The sequence below is a fragment of the Geotrypetes seraphini genome, chromosome 14 (assembly GCF_902459505.1).
Source record: "Geotrypetes seraphini chromosome 14, aGeoSer1.1, whole genome shotgun sequence".
Taxonomy (NCBI): domain Eukaryota; kingdom Metazoa; phylum Chordata; class Amphibia; order Gymnophiona; family Dermophiidae; genus Geotrypetes; species Geotrypetes seraphini.
Window position 1 is genome coordinate 59331409 of NC_047097.1, and position 17300 is coordinate 59348708.

Consider the following 17300-nt stretch of genomic DNA (forward strand, 5'->3'; position numbering starts at 1 on the left):
TCTTTGGCATTGTAGCATTTGTTGATAATCAAACGCAATAAGGGTGATTCTGTAACTTCATGCATGTAGTTACATATCCATGCACATAAGTGCTGAGAAAATAGCATATAACTTCAAACCCCAATTGCTCCTTGTGACCCTGGGCAAGTCACTTAATCCCCCCATTGTCCCAGGTACATTAGATAGATTGTGAGCCCACCAGGACAGACAGGGAAAAATGCTTGAGTACCTGAATAAATTCCTGTAAACCATTTTGAGCTCCCCTGGGAGAACAGTATAGAAATGTTAATAAATAGTATGAAAAGTAATCGGAGCTGGTATTGTGATGTCATAATGCCTCATTCCACCAATGCCTAAGAGCCAACTGCATCAGTGATGTCATAATGGCATGATTGTCCTATACTTGGATCACTTTACTACATTATGATTTCTAGAGTGGCACAGTGGTTAAAGCTACAGCCTCAGCATCCTGCTCCTTGTGACCCTGGGCAAGTCACTTAATCCCTCCATTGCCCCAGCTACACTATATAGATTGTGAGCCCACCAGGACAGACAGGGAAAAATGCTTGAGTACTTGAACAAATTCCTGTAAACCATTTTGAGCTCCCCTGGGAGAACAGTATAGAAATGTTAATGAATAGTATGAAAAGTAATCAGAGCTGGTATTGTGATGTCATAATACCTCATTCCACCAATGCCTAAGAGCTAACTGCATCAGTGATGTCATAATGCCTCATTCCACCAATGCCTAAGAGCCAACTGCATCAGTGATGTCATAATGGCATGATTGTCCTATACTTGGATCACTTTTACTACATTATGATTTCTAGAGTGGCCCAGTGGTTAAAGCTACAGCCTCAGCATCCTGCTCCTTGTGACCCTGGGCAAGTCACTTAATCCCTCCATTGCCTAAGGTACATTAGACAGATTGTGAGCCCACCAGGACAGACAGGGAAAACTGCTTGTGTATCTGAATAAATTCATGTAAACCACCCTGAGCTCCCCTGGGAGAACGGTATAGAAAATTGAATGAATGACTAAATAAAGGAGGTGTGTGCACACAGGTGGAGCATGGGTGTGTCTCCTAAATACACGCATAACTTACAGAATACTGTAAGTTACACGCAAGATATGTTGTGCTTAGGTGTGCCATTTATGCCTGACATTGACTTGATGTGAGCGCAACTTCGAGCTTATGTCTGTATTCTATAACGGGAATCTGTGCATACCGATATTGTCGTAGAAATGGCGTGAACACCTAACGGGGTGCCCGGTTCTAGAAGGGCCTCCAGTGTGCTTATTTCAGTCATTCTATCTCTGCTTAGTTCCTCTCTTCTCTCCGAGTTGGACGTGAGCCCTAATATTTTCAATTGTATTCATAATATTCCAAATTTCTGTATCGGTTCAAAGTAAGAACTTGACGAGGTTTTGCAAGATCATCTGTATCCTCATATCTGGATAAGTCTCTCATCAATCCAATAAAAAGGCAGAGAGTCCAGCTTGCTCTGAGACCAGAATGACTACTGGCGCCCTCCAGTACTGTCACTGGATTTTTAATATTTCTCATTTAGATGTTAATTTGATTCCTGTGTTTTTACAAGGGAAGGGGGGGGGGGATATCCATTGCTCTCTCTTCTCCACCCATCACCTCCCTCACACCCCAAGGGAAACCACTCTGCTTCTGAACTGGAGGGCTAAAACCAAGTTACTCCTTCTGGATTGGGGACGGGTCCAGGACTGTGTGAAGAGGCAGTGCGGCATCTCAAGGAGCTCCCAGGCGCTATGTCAGGTGAGTTTTGCTTTCCTTTTTACCCAAAAACTGGGCCATTGGTATGTAATTTTAGTGCTCGGTTTACTTGTTTAGCTCTCCCCAAACTAAAATCCCACTGAATTCTTTTTCATCTTAGTATTATTTTCAATGTCTTTTAATTTCCAATCCAATCTTTAGCTTTATATACCAAGTCCTCCCTCAGAAAGGGAGACAAGATTTCCTTAATCAAGTGGAGGGAGAAAAATCGTCTCTAACCATTACTTTAAAGCAGGTGAATCTAGCAAAGATTTCTGGGGAAAAGTAAGTTTTTAACATTTTTCGGAAGAATGGCATTTGACAGAGTAATCTAATCTCAGACGGAAGCTCATTCCAAATTTTTACAAATGACTTTTAATATATGTAATTCACTTTGAAATTAATATTCTAAGCATTTGCATCAAATTTTAATAAACATGAAAGAAGACAAAAGATCGCCTGAAATTGGATGCAGTTTTGATTCTCTTAATAGTAGGAAAGCCAAGTTTGTATTTCTTTTTCACATCACTGGTTTGGGAGGTTAATTATTTTAAAGCAGAAATCCACTTGGTTGAGTTACAGTGTCTAAGATTCCTTTAACAGTTTGGGTCGATATTAAGTAGTTCTATCTTGTTATTTTCTATTTAGTTGCTTTAAATTAGCCAGTCAATATTCTGCTGTTTATTCTAATTATCTAATAATGATGGTACTTTGCAAGAAGCTGCACATTGAACCAATGGATTCTGCGTTTTGGAGCATGCCTGCTTGCCTATGCATTCCAAATCTAGAAAATACAAAATATCTCATGCCAGGATCGCCTTGCAGCACCTCATAAGCCTAAACCTTTGAAAAAGTTTCAAGTTTTATTAATTCTTGATGAATCGCCTATTTAATTTCCTAAGCGATGTACAATACAAATTTAAAAAATAACAAATAATACAGTAATATATAAATAACAAAATACAAAAAAAAAAGACAATACACGAGTAGGGAGGAAAGGAGGGAGAAGTTACAATTTCATTTGAAAAGTTAAGGAACGTATAAAGGAAAATAACATAAGGAAAATAGGACTTTAAAATAGCAAATTAAAAGGAAGTTTTGGTTAAATAAATCAGAGATTAAAAGCATCTTTGAAGAGATATGTTTTTAGGGATTTTTTGAAAGAGACAAGATCTTTGTCATTTCTAATATATTGAGGAATGGAGTTCCATAGAAGAGGTGCTGTGACCGAGAACATATCCTGTCTTCTGGTCTCGATTATTTTCAAAGATGGAACTGTTAATAAATTATTGGCGGATGAGCAAAGAGTTCTAGCTGCTTATTACATGAATAAGCATTCGTGTAATAAATTGCGGTTCCTTATAAGTTAGGGCTTTGAAAACTAAAAGAAGTATTTTGAATGTGATTCGATGGCTAATTGGTAGCCAATGTGAATCAATCAGTAGAGGTGTAACATGGTCAAATTATTTTGCCTTATGTATTAATTTAATTGCCGTATTCTGAATAATTTGCAACCTTTTTTCCCCCTAGATTTAAGAGGACTGGACTGGACTTATAGGTTCTGGGTTACTTAGCAACTATAAAGAACAAGACTCTTTTGGTACTGGTCCTGATTAATAATAATGAGTATACTGAAAGCCCAGGACTGCGTGCGTGGACAGATCAGGGTTGTTGCAGCTTATGTTTATTAAACCCATTCAAGTTTAATTAATTTTAATATACCAACCATCAACGTGCACCTGGCCGGTTTACAATGGTAAAAATGAAAAGTTAAAATAAATTTTTGTAGGGGGGGAAATATGAACATTAAATAGACAAATTACAAATACGAACATGAGCTTGAGGGGAAAGGGGGAGGGGAAAGTTAATAATTACATCATTAAAAACAAATTACAAGAAAATGCCAAAATGAAAAGAAAAGTAATTGCGTGACATAACAGACATTCAAAGTTAAAAGAAAAGTGAGCACATAATACAATAGATGATCACAAATTAGAAAACACCTTATGGAAATCAAAGAAAAGTAAAATAAAATTTCTACATAAATTCCAGGTGCGGCAATCTGATTTGTGCTGTCTACCACCATCCATAATCGATTTTACAAATGCCAAACTAAAGACATACGTCTTCAGCACTGCTCTAAATTTTCATTAGAGAATTCTCTGATTTAACAGGACGAGGATTCATAGTAGAGGAAATCCTGGCTAAGAATTACTAAGCAGGGCAAGACTTCAGTTTGATATAATCAATGTTTGGGTAAATGAAAGAGCGGTGCCAGCAGGCGTAGAGTTCTGCCATTTTGTTTCTATATGTATGCCACTGCTGGGGGAGTTATTGGGAGGGGGGGTGGAGAACTGTCATACTCCCTGTGGAGCTACAAAGCTCACAAGTTTGCAACCGTTTTCACAGTGATGGTGGCAGTACATGGATATGTCACTGTGAAACTGTGGGTAGTTTCTTCTGCCTAAAATAACGCATGTCCTTTTGAAGAAACAGAAGCATGCATGTGACTGCACGCCCGTCCTAACTGAGCCCCTGGAATCACCCCCACTTAATGTGGTTAAGGTCTGTGCATGCTTTCACCCACATACAGGGTGGGCAGTTTTCAGAGGACCCATTTCCATGGGTAGAAGACTGCTTTTACCTCTGGGAATGGCTGTGAAAATAACCATCCTATCATTATAGATTTTGGCCTTTTATAGCTTTATAAAGATCTGTGTCTACACTACTAAAGCGATTGGTCAGAATCTGGAGAGATAAATTTGGCACAAAGCATGATAGAAGAAAGGCTGAATAAATTGCAGCTATATTCACTTGAAGAACGTAGAGAGAGAGGAGACATGATAGAGACGTTTAAATATATCACCGGCCGTATTGAGGTGGAGGATGATATCTTCTTTTTTAAAGGCCCCTCTGCCACAAGAGGCCATCCGCTGAAAATCAGGGGTGGGAAATTTCATGGCGACACCAGGAAGTTCTTCTTCACCGAAAGGGTGGTCGATCGTTGGAATGAACTTCCACCTTAAGTGATTCAGGCCAGCAGCATGAAGGATTTTAAAAGGAAATGGGATACACATGTGGGATCTCTAGGGGGGTAAATTCAAGGGGGTAGGGTTGTTGGAGTGGGCAGACTTGATGGGCTGTGGACCTTTTCTGCCGTCATCTATGTTTCTATGTTTCAGTGTTGGAATGCTGCTGAATTTAATCAGAATGATATGAATTGGGATCAGGAGTGATAAGGGTCAGTGTTGGGGGTATGAAGGGTTAGAATCAAGAATGATATGGGTTGGTATTGAGAGTGTTATTCAGGAGAGATATGGGTGAGGATTGGGAATGATAAGGATCACTGTTGGGTGCTGAGGGTTATTTAGGGGTGATATGGATTGGGAACGGGAGTGATATGGATCAGTTTTGGGGTGCTGAGGGTTAGTCAGAAGTGATATGGTTTGGGATTGGGAGTAATATAGATCGGTGTTGTGTTGCTGATGGTAAGAATGATGAATGATGGGGGTCAGCTTTGGGATGTTGAAGGTTAGTCAGGAGTGACATGGGTCAGTGCTGGGGTGCTAAGAGTCAGTCAGGACGGATACAAGGGGGTGCCGAAAGTTCTCAGCCCAACCAAGAAGGGAATGACATAGCACCATGAAACTTGCAAGTTATTCCATATATTCACCCCTAAGTTCAACACACGTGGCACAATGTGTCTAAAGTTTCTGTAACCCTTCCCAAAAATGCTCTGATGATGTCTGGTCACTGAAATACTTCTCCACTGCTGCAATCACCTCCAAATCACTCAAGCTATCGCCCTTTCAAACTCTTTTTAAGGTTTGGAAACAGAAAATAGTCAGATGGAGGAAGATCTGGTGAGTAGGGTGGATGGTCAATGCTCTAAAACCCCAACTGCGTCAAAACATCCATCGTTGTACCCAGCCTTGTGAGCAAGTGCATTGTCCACAGCTTCCCTCTCCTTTTTTCTTTCAATGCCTCCTTTAATAGATACAGCAAGTTACAGTAGTATTCTACATTAATTGTTTGGCCCCTCGGAAGATAGTCATGACAACACCTTCCTGATCCCAAAACACCATGGCCATGACCTTTCCTTCTTACTTTTGGGTCTTGAATTTCCTTGGCCTTGGAGAACCTGAGTGCTGCCATTGCATGGACTGTCTCAGGGTCATAGTGGTTAAACCATGTTTCATCAACAGTAACTAGTCATTCCAAAAGGTTGGCACCAGCTCGCTGAAAATGCTGCAAAATCAACTTGGAAATGTCCAGTTGACATTTTCTCATCAGCATTTAAACATTTGGGCACCCACTTGGCTCAAGAACCAAAGGAAAAAGGCAATCAGTGTACATATATTATAAGACTCACTTGGCTGACAAACTAAACTAAACTAAATCCTAGGTTTGTATACCGCATCATCTCCACATTCGTAGAGCTCATTTGCATACTCAGCTACTCGTGGATTATACACCCAATATTACATTACATTACATTACATTAGGGATTTCTATTCCGCCATTACCTTGCGGTTCAAGGCGGATTACAAAAGGTTAGTTTAAGGACAGGATTACAATGAATTACAGAATTACAGAATTAGAGAATTACAGAATTACAGAATTACATAATTACAGAATTACCTAATTACATGAATTATAATGAATAGCTAGATAGGTAAGATGTAGATCTTAAGGGCTTTTAGAGGTCGTGTTGTTATTGCTGTTTTAGGAATTTCTTGAAAAGTGTGGTTTTTATTTCTTTTCTGAACGTCTTATAGTCTGGGGTTGTCATCAGAAGGTTGGATATCTGGTTGTCCAGTCTTGCAGCTTGTGTGGCTAGGAGGCCGTCATGTTGTTTTGTTCTTTTTATTTCTTTGGATGGGGGGGGTATGAATGGGGAGTGCGTTTTTCTGTGTCTGGTGTTGGTTGCTTGGATGAGGCGATTGTTCAGGTATGATGGGCTGTCTCCGTGTAGGGTTTTAAATAATATGCAGTAGAATTTGAATTGGATTCTTTCTTGGATTGGGAGCCAGTGTGAGTTGATGAAGGCCTCAGTGATGTGGTCGTGTTTTTTCAATGAATAGACGAGTCTTAAGGCTGTATTTTGGATTGTTTGGAGTTGTCTTATCGTAGTTGCTGGACATGGGAGGAAGAGTATGTTACAGTAGTCCAATATGCCTAGTATTAGGGATTGTACTATAAGTAGGAATTGTGTACTTTCAAAGAATTTTCGGACTTGTCTCAGGTTTCTCATGATTGCGAATGATTTTTGAGTTGTTTTGTTTATTTGCGGTTGCATTGTGCAGCATCTGTCTATGGTCATGCCTAGTAGTTTTATGGTTCCATGTAGTGTCTCAGCAAGTGTTTTAGCCGATGTTCGCCAATCTGACAAAATCAGGTTATGGACATGGTCAACAATTTTCAGGAGTTGACACCGTTTGAGGCCTCCCAGACCTTGCTGCACCTTCGGTCTCAAAATCTCCACACTGAAAGTTTGCACACCACTTCTTCACTGTGGAGTATGATGGGCATTTGTCACTCAATGTTTGTATCATACATTCATGGATTTCCTTTGGAGTTTTCTTCTGCAGGAATAGGAACTTCATGATGGCTCAGAGTTCCACACTTAAATTCCACACTTTTAGTTGACATGGTTCAATCAATGATCTGAAACAATGTCGAAACATAGCATTACAATTTTGGAAAATTGGCACTGTGCAAAATAAAATAACACTCTTTTCAGCTACAGTGACAAAATAATGCTCAGAATTTAGGTTGGGCTAAGAACCTTTCAGCACCCCCTTGTATGGGTCAGGATCAGCAGTGATATGAAGAGTTGAGGGTGGTTAGTCAGGGGTGATGTGCGTTGGGATCGGGAATGTTATAGGTCAGTGTTGGGGCATTATGGGTCAGAAGTGATAGTGTTGGAGTGCGAGGGTTTGAGTCGGGGTGATCTGATTCAGGAATAGAGTATTGCAGGTAAAGGTTAGGGTACTGCAGTACAGAGTCATTGTGGGTTTGTGTGATTAGATTATCGGTTCAACTTGGATGGTTTCCTCCCTCAGTGTTCACAGCAACCAGTTTGAGCATCCTGACATCCTCAGCAGAGGGGTACCCCATGTCCTCCAGCCCTGACTGGGGGAGTAGTGTGGGTACCCCCTGCTCCTTTGTGCAACCTCAGGGCTATGGACAGTATGGAGCGTCCGCTCTTTTGTCGGATAGTGAAGAGAGAGGATTGTCCTGCTCCGGAGGAGGCAGCGGGGGCTCCTGCGTGCCACGAGATGTTCAAAAGAACGTGCGGGTGTCTGGTGTCAGCGTGCAGCTCGAGATGAAGACCCTCTGGGAAGAATTTAACCGTCTAGGGACAGAAATGATCGTCACTAAGGCAGGAAGGTAATGAGATCTATCCCACCTCCTCCTCTCTACCTCCATCAGCACCACACCTATATCTATCTGTATTCTCTCCTCTGCTTTCTACTACCTTTTCTTTCTTCTTTCCTCACTGTCTTCACTTTTCCCTCTCTTACTCTTATCTTTTTGTTCTTAGGTCTAAACCTTGAGGTACCTTAGATAGAGTGTGAGCTCACCAGGACAGATAGGGAAAAATACTTGAGTACCTGAATGTAACACCACTTAGGTTATAAATACATCACTGACCTCTTCTCCTTCTCAGCCAACAAACACAAGAGAAGCTCCCACTCGCACTTCGTTTCTCCCCCGGTTAGAGGATGCAAACTAAAAAAACACCATGAGCATCTTCTCTCACATCAGGCTGCTCTATGGGGTAAAGACCTAGAACAACTCCTATTGCCCACCACTTATGAGGTATTCAGGAAACGCCTCAAAACTCACCTATTCCCGAAATACCTAGACAGCTGACCCACTTCCTTCCTTTCCCTCTCTTGCCCTTTCTCCCCATTGTTCCCCACATCCCTTAAGTTAACTCAACTTGTACGTCAACTCAACTTGTACCCCACTAATCTTCTGTAAACCGCATAGAACTTAACGGTATTGCGGTATATAAACTATTATTATTATTATTATAAGTGGTAAATAAATGCTTAAATAAATTAAAAATAAATGTTAACCAAAAGACACTTAACAGGCCCATTTTCAAAAGACAAACGCGTCCAAAAAAACAAACAAACCACAGCATATTGTGGGACTTGGGGACATTTTAATCGCTGAAACATCTAAAATGCCATTTTTGAAACCTATTTTCTAGACGGTTTTCTATGCTGTTTGTAGCTCATCTAAATTTCAAAGAGAAATGTTGGAGGGATGTTTTGGGACGGACCAGGGCGGGCTTATGACCGGAATGTTTTGCAGCAATAACCAAACATTTTACAAAAGGTCTAGGGTGCAGTTTGGACATTTGGGGCTAGACCCATTTTAAGAAATGAAATGCCAAGAAGGTGTCCAAACTGACCAGATGACTACTGGAGGCATGAGGGCGTAACCCTAAAGATATAAATGAAACAATACGATACCTATCTGTATGACAGCCACAGATATTATGATCGGTCCTATCAAAGCAGCAAGCAGGAGTCTGGAGCAGCCTGATGGTCAGTGCAATGGACTCCAGAGAAGGGGACCCGGCCCATATCCCACTCTAACTACTACACTTATGGTGGAAAATGTGAGCCCGCCAAAACCTACTAAAACCCTATTATACTGACATATAGGTGACACCTGCAATATAAGAGTTATTGCGGTGGTGGTATACAGTTGCGTACAGTAGGTTTTTGAGCTCCCCATATATTGTAAGTGTAAGTGGGTTCTGGTGAGATGTGTACCTGGGATACTTTATGTAAAGTTTGTTACAGTGCCCCATAGGTGCCCCGCTATTCTGCTAAGATGTCTGTGTGGCCAGTCTACTAAAAATGCTGGCCCCTCCTATGTCCCAATGGCTTGTTTTGTTCATTTTTCTTTTGGACACACTAAGAGAAAACATGTCTAGAAAAGGTCATAAAAAATATATACAGAAACATTTTCCAGTTTCGAAAATGGCTATTTTCTCTACACCATTTTTGGACGCACTTCACAAATTCAGTCTTAGATGTTGTATCGAAAATAGCCCTCCACGTCATAAAGCAGCCATGTATAAATGCCATGAATATTTGGTGTGGATCTCTAGAAAACTAGACATGTTTGGAGACTGGGGTGGTTAGCAGTAGAAACCCCCAACAGCTAAATCCACAAGGTTATTGACTTTGGGCCACATGGATTGATTGCAGAATTTCCCCTACACCAAAGCACACATTCCTGTTTCTCGTTAACAACCCGGTGGGCTCTCTTTCCACAGGAGGATGTTCCCCACGTTCCAGGTGAAAATATTTGGCATGGACCCCTTGGCGGATTATGCTTTGCTGATGGACTTTGTACCTCTAGATGACAAGAGATACAGGTACTAGGGGCAGGAGCATTATGTTCATCTTTGACTAGTAAAACCTAGGGACAGCGACCAAGGAGCGTGGGTAGCATATATTCACAAGGGAAAATCATGACAATGTGACCAGATCAATTTAACTTAATATGGGCATTTGTCGTCCTCTTTACCAAAATAGTTCAAGGTGGGTTTCAATCATTAAATAGGCCTTGGCCATGGAACAAAGGCATAGGCATGGTCAGTCTGCTTTGTTAGGGGGAGAGGCTAAGGGGTAAGGAAGTTGGGTTACTGGAGAGGGAATGAATTTTCCACTGCTTTCCCTCCTGCAGTATTCACTCGCTCTATCACATATGCACACTCATCCACACATTCTGCCACTCTTTCTAATCCTCTACTCCCATTCTGAAACCTCCAGCCTTAACCCTCCCACCTGCTCAGTTACAACTGCAGGAGGATTCTACGATCAAATGAATGGAGGAGGAGTGAGCTAAGAACCATGCAGTGGCATAGCAAGGGAGGTAGAGCACACCCTACCCCCTGGCATACCTCTTGAAATGTTCATCGGCGTGAGCTACATCTTCCACCTACTACTCGTGCTGACCTCGGCTCCCTTCTGGCCATATCCATAAAGGCCTTCCGATATGTCGGATCAAAACAACACATATTTAACTCCCAAATAACTTACTAAGCATGTGCAAGGATAGTCTAATACAGTGGCTCCCAACCCTGTCCTGGAGGCCCACCAGGCCAATCGGGTTTTCAGGCTAGCCCTAATGAATATGCATGAGAGAGATTTGCATATAATGGAAGTGAGAGGCATGCAAATCTGCTCCATGCATATTCATTAGGGCTAGCCTGAAAACCCGATTGGCCTGGTGGTCCTCCAGGACAGGGTTGGGAACCACTGGTCTAATACACACGATGCGCCCAGAGCCCGAATTTCTTCTTCAAGGGTCAAAAACATTTTTCTTCTATTTTGTGTAGCTTTAGTCGCGTCTGGATACATCCATATTTTTTGATCACGGAAAAATACTTGAGCACTCCGAAAATAAAGTCTCATTACTGCAATAAGGTCCTTTCAGTGGTGTAGTAAGGGGGGGGGGGAATATCGCCCTGGGCGCCAAGTCTGCGCATGTGTGGATGCCCCCTCGCGACGCGATCTGAAGAGGAAGCTTTTCAAAACCCGAACAAAGTGCCAGGTTTTGAAAAGCCGTCCAGACATGTCCTCTAAAAAGAGGACATGTCCGGGCAAATCCGGATGTCTGGTACCCCTAGTATCACATCGTGTAATGTCCTTTGGAGAGGATGTGGTTAGGGATACTCCCTGGGAGGACCTCAGTGATCGTGGAGGTCCTATGCTTCAAGTACATTCCAGAATCCTCTTTAAATGTGCCTGCTTAGCCTTCAAGCTCCTACACGGCATCCTTCCTCCCGTTATCCCACTCCTTTGGAACTCCTCAAACCCTAACTCCTCCAGATCCTCCCAAAAACTGAAACTATCATTCCCTTCTACAAAAGGTATATCCCGCGCAGGAAAACTAGGAACATCCCTCCCCTTTAGAACCACAGAACTCTGGAACAACCTCACCTCCCCGCTCAGAAATTCAAACTCCCTCCAACTCTTCCGCAAACACCTGAAAACTTGGCTCTTTTCAAAAATCTAACACCTCCCGCTCTCTGGTACCTTGACCCCTCTCTACCCTCTTAGTTCCTTTCCTATTACCCTTCTTTTTCTGGAGTTCCTTTCTATCCTAATTCTGTAAACCGTGCCAAGCTCTACGCTTGCAGAGATGGCGCTGTACACAAACCTAAGGTTTGGTTTAGTTTAGTTTACTCTGGACCATTTCCTATGAGGGCCTTGAAGATCAGACAGATATTAAATGTCACCCTATATCGTACTGGTAGCCAGTGAAGTTTCTGCAAAACTGGTGCGATGTGGTCACGTCGCTTTCAACCTTCTTGCTGCAGCATTGTGAATCAGTTGGAGCTGGTGCAGACCCTTTGCACTCAGGCCAGTGTAGCCTGCATTACAGTAATCTAGTCTTGATGTTTTCATGGCATACTCAACTGAGACAAGACTTGCCTTCTCAATATAAGGAGAGAGGCAGCTTATTTGTCGCAAACGACAGAAGCAGCTCTTGAATGTTGCTTGGATTTGGGGGATTAAAGTGAGGGTTGAATCTAGCTGTGCATACTGAGTCCTCTGATCAGCCTGTCTGTTGCACTTCCCAGGTATGCCTTTCACAATTCTTCGTGGCTAGTTGCGGGGAAGGCAGATCCTGCCACACCAGGAAGGGTACACTTCCATCCGGATTCACCCGCGAGAGGGGCTCAGTGGATGCGGCAGATCGTGTCCTTTGACAAACTGAAGCTCACCAACAACCTGTTGGATGACAATGGGCATGTGAGTACTGAAACAGGGATCCACAAAAAACAAGTTAGTATGTCCAAAATATTCTCACATATAAAACTCATCCAGAACAATACTCAACACTGCATATACTTGTCTATTGCATAAATACTCCCATCACTCAAAAAATGGAGAAAAGACCTCAGTGTCAAATAACACCCTTATAGACAACCCTGTATCAACAATCAGTTGGCACAGGAAGACACATCCTCGGTCGGAAAAACTCCTTTCAGTTGTCAATCGTGCAATTGCAATTCTCAATACTCAAAGGAAAAAGCAAAAACGGTGCAATCTATGCAATATTAAATACATGGTAGAGAAAACTTATCTTATCTGCAGAGCTTGCATGATCCTCACTATTGAAAATGTGATGGTGAAACAGCACCTCCCACTGGCGAGACTGTAGGTGGAGGACTCCTGCTCAACTTAGAGGGAAGGGTGATGGCAAGAAAGGGTGCACAGATGAGAAACGACTATTGGCAAAACCTTAAAAAGTATTGATGAGGTCTAGAGGTACAGGGTGGAAGAAGTGATGGGATTATGGGAGAGATGAGAAAGAATTCATGCATTGGTATAGTAATAGAGGGGTGGGGGGCCGGTCCACCCTAGGCGCCGTCTTGGTGAGGGCACCGGCACCCTTCCTACTCTCCTTCCCACTCCCCCCCCCCACTGTACCTCTATTTCTTCGCTATCAATACTGCTAACGGACATATTCAAATACAAATCTTCCCCTAATTTTTGTTTAACCACATAACATAACATACATTTAGAAGAAGAGAACTAATACATATATGCACACACCATTAATAATTTATTAATCAACCTTACTTTTTTCCATAAATATTATAAATATATTGAATATACCACCCTCTGACTTATAACAAACACCTATTTCAACAGACAACCCAGGCAAATGCCCTTGTTGCCCCGAAAACTTGGATAATCAGTTCCACATTGTCCAGGGTTTTATTTAAAATGTCCTTGCAACACAATCTTGTGTTTTGCCACACAGGCGTCCTCAGGAGCTGAAGCCACTTCAGGTTTTCACTGTATTTTTCTCTCTATAATCACGTTTGTTAATCATACAGTAACTGCAGTTTAGGCTAAAAAAAATCTCCCCTCTGGAAGGAATCTATCTCTTCGCTGGTGCATGCAACAAATACAATCTGCTGCTCATGCCAGTGTTGGCTCTCTCTCTGACATCACTTCTGGGTCCCGCGCCTAAGAAGTGATGTCAGAGGGAGAGCCAACAGCGAGTTCGTAATGCATCTCGTGCAGGGGTAGGGAAGGGGTGCACGGTGGGACTGCGGGAAAGGAGCCGGGGGTGGGGCGGAGAAGAGGGCGGGAGAGAGGCGCTACCGCCCCGGGCGCCTCTCACCCTCGCTGTGCCACTGTACTCGCGCATCATATTCTTTTGCCTTTTCCTGGCTAGATCATCTTGAACTCGATGCATCGATACCAGCCACGGTTCCATGTGGTCTTTGTGGACCCACGCAAGGACAGCGAGAGGTACGCCGAGCAGAACTTCAAAACCTTCATCTTCCAGGAGACTCAGTTTACAGCCGTCACCGCTTACCAGAACCACAGGGTAAGAGGAGGCGGTTTTCACATGGTCGGGTTATAATCTTACCCCCAGTATGATGGTAGGGCATGTGATCTGGAAATTAGGAACGAGGCTAACATCCCTTCAGCATCCTTTATTTTCCAAACTTTATATTGAAATGTATATAAAGTACCACCTCCCCCTCAAAGATTCCCTTAATGATCTTTTAAAACCTTTAATACTCTTTCCTGAACTAGCCAATGAAAGCCAGTACTTAATGGGAGTTTCCTGTTCTATGTGTTAACTTCTGTGGAGTCGCCCTCTTTATTTCTCATTATTCTCCTTCTATGCAGCACTGAGTTAACAGTAATTGTTTTTTTTTTTCCTGCATAAACACAGGGAGACTTATTTTTAGCCTCACTGTGATACTTGCTGGCCCTTGGCCATGAAAGCTGGCAGACCCCTGGAGAACAGGCCAGTGCTTCAGGGATGCTTTAGTACACAGGGTGAAGAAAATGTGTAGCTTTCAAAATGAAATATTGGAGTATTCTCTCAGAGAGGTACCCTTTCCCTCACAGATTTTCAGAGGAAAAATTGCCACCAGAATGATATCTGAACGTTCTCTAGGCACTTCATTACCACTGAAGAATGGCCTCACCCATCGTGGGGGAGAGGTTCCATTTCTTATTTTTCCCTCGGCCTCCTGCTTTTAAACAAGCTAGGTAATAGACACTGAAGTGTCTGGAATGACTTGGGAGGCCAGATTCACGAAACTCACCGATCTGGTTGATCCGTGGCCGAGTCTAGCCGGGCGACCGATTCATGAAAGAGTCCCCATGCAAATTAAGTGATCGGACGCACGCCCCACAGCAACCCCCCCAGATCCCTGCAGAGCGATCGCAATGCACGCGCAGACCATCCTGGATGGCTGTAGGTACGATACTCGCATGCGCTTGCTCTCGGCACAAGCGAGGTCAAAATAAAGGGGGGGAGGGGCGGCTGCAGTTTTACTTGAGTGGAATGGAACAGAAAACGCTTTGGCCAGATACGGAACAGAACGCGCTGCATCCAAAACAGAACACGCTTGTAACCCGCGGGCTCAAATCACGGGCTCGCACTGCACTGCGTTTTTTGCAGAAATATGAGGAGTAATTTGGCGGCAGAGAGCAGGAGAGTCGGCAAGGAAAGTTGCGACTGGCCCTCAGCAGTCACTTCTTTTCGGATCAGCAGCCCCAATCGGAGTTCCTTCTTCTGTTTGGTGAATCGCTGCCTTCCTACTTATGCATTCAATTTCCCCTCATTTGCATGGGCAAATCAGATTGGGTGGGAGATTGATCGGCCACAAGGTTAGTGAACTGGGCCGGGGGAAAATCGGGTCGGGGAACGATTGCAAACTGGTCGGGACACGCTCGGTGTGTTTAGTGAATCTGGCCCTTGGTCAGGCAGGTGATTGACTTGGCTTGAGTGTCAGCTTGGTACGAGGGTACATTAGAGCAGTGGTCTCAAGCTCGCGGCCCAGGGGCCACATGCGGCCCGCCAGGTACTATTTTGAGGCCCTCAGTATGTTTATTATAATCACAAAAGTAAAATAAAAACAGTTTCTTGATCATACGTCTCTTTAGCTGTAAATTACAATATTATTATTAAGACTTAGCTAAAAGGAAAGATTTATAAACTATAGAGTTTTACTTCATGCAAAATTGTCATTTCTTTAATAAGACATTAAGTATTTTTTTCTGCGGCCCTCCAAATACCCACCAATACAAAATGTGGCCCTGCAAAGGGTTTGAGTTGGAGACCACTACATTAGAGGTATTACTATTTATTCAGTGGTATTACAGTCAACATGTCTCCTTTGCTTTTGTAAGAGGTGCTGAAGTAACATTGCCTGAATTCTCTCAAAATGAGGCAGGAAGGGACGGATCTGTGTGCCACAAATGTCAACCGTAGCACTTTATCTGAACCACAAAAGCACAATAGACTTATTTACCTTGCTTTCAGCTGTGGCTAAAAAATGAATGTAATTTATTTAAAAATTTATATACTGCATACAACTATGCAGTTTCCATATCACACATATAAAATCTTGTTTCTCTCCAATTATCTAATTGAATCTCACGTAAAGGATTTAGGTATCAAAAGATCAATCATTAACCTGCTGAATTTCCTCTTGTCTGACGTTTTGACCGAGGGAATCAGTCTTTGGTTCCGATCCAAGCATAAATTTTGAGTTCAGGCTCTTTTTGAAGGTTTGACCCTGATATGATTAAGTCTATGATATACTCTTCCTTGCCAAGCACTGAGCACGTTGGAATATTTTAAACCGATTGTGTAATACAGGGAGTAATGCTCTCCCACTCGGTATCACTGTGGATATGAAACAAGACCCTGACCAAACTGGGAGAAGTTAAGTCACAAAACAAATAGATAAATGTATTCTCTCAGGATGAACTTGCCTTCCAGACCAGCAGGGGTTAAAGTAATCTCCTCTAGACTCCCCAAGGAGAGAGCTGTGTTTGGGATGGAGAGATGTAGGAGATACAGTTGGGTCTCTCTTCGGGGCTCACTTCCCTCTTCTTATTTCAGATCACACAGCTAAAAATCGCCAGTAACCCGTTTGCAAAGGGTTTCCGGGACTGTGACCCTGAGGACTGGTAAGAACATTGAGGAATCCTTTTCCACTTTGACTTTAAGTTTTCACGCTAAACACCTAAGAACATAAGAACATAAGCCGTGCCTCTGCTGTGTCAGACCTGAGGTCCATCATGCCCAGTAGTCCACTCAGGCGGCGGCCCATCAGGTCCAGGATCTGTATAGTAGCCCTCTATCTATACCCTTCTATCTCCTGTTTTCATTTATTAGTCATAAACATAAAATCAGCGCCTAAAGAAAAGCACTTGCCTTGGGCCTGGCCCATAACCCCTTCTGAACATTTGCCCTCTGTAAAGCAAGTAATAGAGAGCTGTGGTCCTCTATTCTAGGCCAGTGGGTGGGCAACTCCAGTCCTCGAGGACCAGAATCCAGTCAGGTTTTCCCCAATAAATATGCATGAGATCTATTTGCATGCACTGCTTCAATGCATACTCATTGGGGGAAATCCTGAAAACCCGACTGGATTCCGGCCCTCGAGGACCAGAATTGCCCACCCCTGTTCTAGGCTAACTTTTTGTAT

General features: G+C 42.9%; 1 protein-coding gene across 1 annotated transcript; it reads left to right on the forward strand.

The window, feature by feature from the left end:
• The first annotated feature begins 1782 nt into the window (after positions 1–1782).
• On the forward strand, positions 1783–16786 carry LOC117348113 (T-box transcription factor TBX1-like). The gene is made up of 6 exons (XM_033919815.1): positions 1783–1789; positions 7852–8179; positions 10092–10193; positions 12408–12579; positions 14018–14173; positions 16715–16786. Exons 1-6 carry the CDS (start codon positions 1783–1785, stop codon positions 16784–16786), a joined length of 837 nt encoding a protein of 278 aa, XP_033775706.1.
• The last annotated feature ends 514 nt before the right edge of the window (positions 16787–17300 follow it).

What these genes read in the sequence shown, in the direction of transcription:
- LOC117348113 (XM_033919815.1), top strand. An exon ending in CTAGATGACAAGAGATACAG is followed by an intron (nt 10,194 to 12,407) that starts GTACTAGGGGCA and finishes TGCACTTCCCAG; the next exon opens with GTATGCCTTTCACAATTCTT. An exon ending in TGTTGGATGACAATGGGCAT is followed by an intron (nt 12,580 to 14,017) that starts GTGAGTACTGAA and finishes TTTCCTGGCTAG; the next exon opens with ATCATCTTGAACTCGATGCA.